We start from the raw sequence: 1,522 nt of genomic DNA on the forward strand, positions 1-1,522 counted from the left end.
AAAAATATTAACAGATACCACACACACACACACACACACACACACACACACACACACACACACACAGAGTGATGAGTGTATCTCACCAGTTTGAATCCCACCACCTGCTTGGACTGGTGCACGTGCATGATGTCAGAAGCCTTGTGAATGACACTCCCACTGACTTTCCGCTTCCGGCCCGTGAGGAAGTCCCTGGCCACCTTGCCCGTCTCCTCCTGTTTCAAGAACATCAGCGGGACGGAGTGGAGGAATTTGGGCCGGACGCCCTCCCAGGCTGAAGTCCAGGATTCTGCCTCACGTCGTTTTCGATGGTTAATCTCCGAAAAGCCAAAAAGGGTCTTCAAGGCCACTCGGGTCTCCTGTTCCAAGTCGGAGAGAAGGTCCTTCACTGCACTGTACCTGGCAAGAGAAAGGCAGGGTTAGGGAGGTGGCACTGTCCTGGCTGTCCTCAGTGCCCAGCACAGGACAGGGACACTTGCCATCAACCGGTGGGTGGCAGTCTTTCCCGCCTCCTTGGGCATGACAACCAGTCCCTTCACAACTTGCTCCGTCTGAAGGGACTATCTCCTGTGACCTCCCTGTGACTTTCTGTGGCTTCGCCTCTGCCACGACTCGCTGCTTGCTCTCGGGGTGTGTTTATGAGTTTGCCCCAACCAGCCTTTCTGGAGTGGTGACTGTCAGGTGCCTCCCATAAACCAGCCACAGCGAGGACAGATGAAATGCATGACTGGTGGCTGGCAGTCTCCTGGGGAAGCTCCATCTACCTGACTTTGTTCCTGTCCCCTGATTCCCCTGCAGCCAGATCCAGGAGGGAAGATGGGACTGCGGCCTTGAGAGGCCCCCAAGAACACCCAAGAATGATGCAGCTATTGACCATGTGGCCTACGGTGCTGTCATCTTTTCATTTCTACAAGGCCAAGTGGTTCCTGTGTCCCTCTTAACTCTTCCCTCTCTCCTCTAGTCTTCTGGCTCTGTTTAAAGTCAAAGGAGTGTAGTGATCAAGCACATGAACTCCAGAGCCAAACTGCCTAGCAGATTCCCCATTTGACTCCCAGCTGTGTGCCCATGTGTGACTTTACCTTTCCATCCCTTGGTTCCCTTTTCTGCAAAATGGACATATGAGAAAGAATCAATAGCACACACATTAGAGAGAAAAAGGAAACTCAAGCTCATTGCTGTCGAGTTGGAACTGACTCATAGCTGACTTTCTAGAGGGTTTTCAGAGGCAATAAATCGCACGGGAGGAGACTGCCCAACTTTCTCCTATAGAACCACAGGTGGGTTTGAGCCATCAGAGAGGCCTTTGAGTTATCAGGCACCTCTCTCTGGACGAGGCTTCAGACCTCCCCATGGATGATATGAATGATGTGTGTGTCTGTGTGTGTGTGTGTGTGTATGAAGCACCTGCTGCAGAGGGTCAAGGACTGCAGGACTGCAGCCTACAATATGGATTGAGGCTCAATGTCAAGAAGACAAAGATTCTCACCACTGGACCAATTGGCAGCATCAGGATGGATGGTGA

The 1,522-nt window shown here is 52.0% G+C and overlaps 1 protein-coding gene across 1 annotated transcript in view; it reads right to left on the reverse strand.

Moving 5' to 3' along the window:
- The window catches only part of LOC102853490 (amiloride-sensitive sodium channel subunit gamma-like), a 39,398-nt gene that overhangs the window by 33,784 nt on the left and 4,092 nt on the right, over window positions 1-1,522 (reverse strand). The window contains exon 2 of the mRNA XM_006892691.1: window positions 87-399. Within this exon, the coding sequence (XP_006892753.1) occupies window positions 87-399 (313 nt within the window). The remainder of the gene's footprint in view (window positions 1-86; window positions 400-1,522) is intronic.

This window comes from Elephantulus edwardii, unplaced genomic scaffold, assembly GCF_000299155.1.
Source record: "Elephantulus edwardii isolate Elephantulus edwardi_28Jun2011 unplaced genomic scaffold, EleEdw1.0 scaffold00117, whole genome shotgun sequence".
Taxonomy (NCBI): domain Eukaryota; kingdom Metazoa; phylum Chordata; class Mammalia; order Macroscelidea; family Macroscelididae; genus Elephantulus; species Elephantulus edwardii.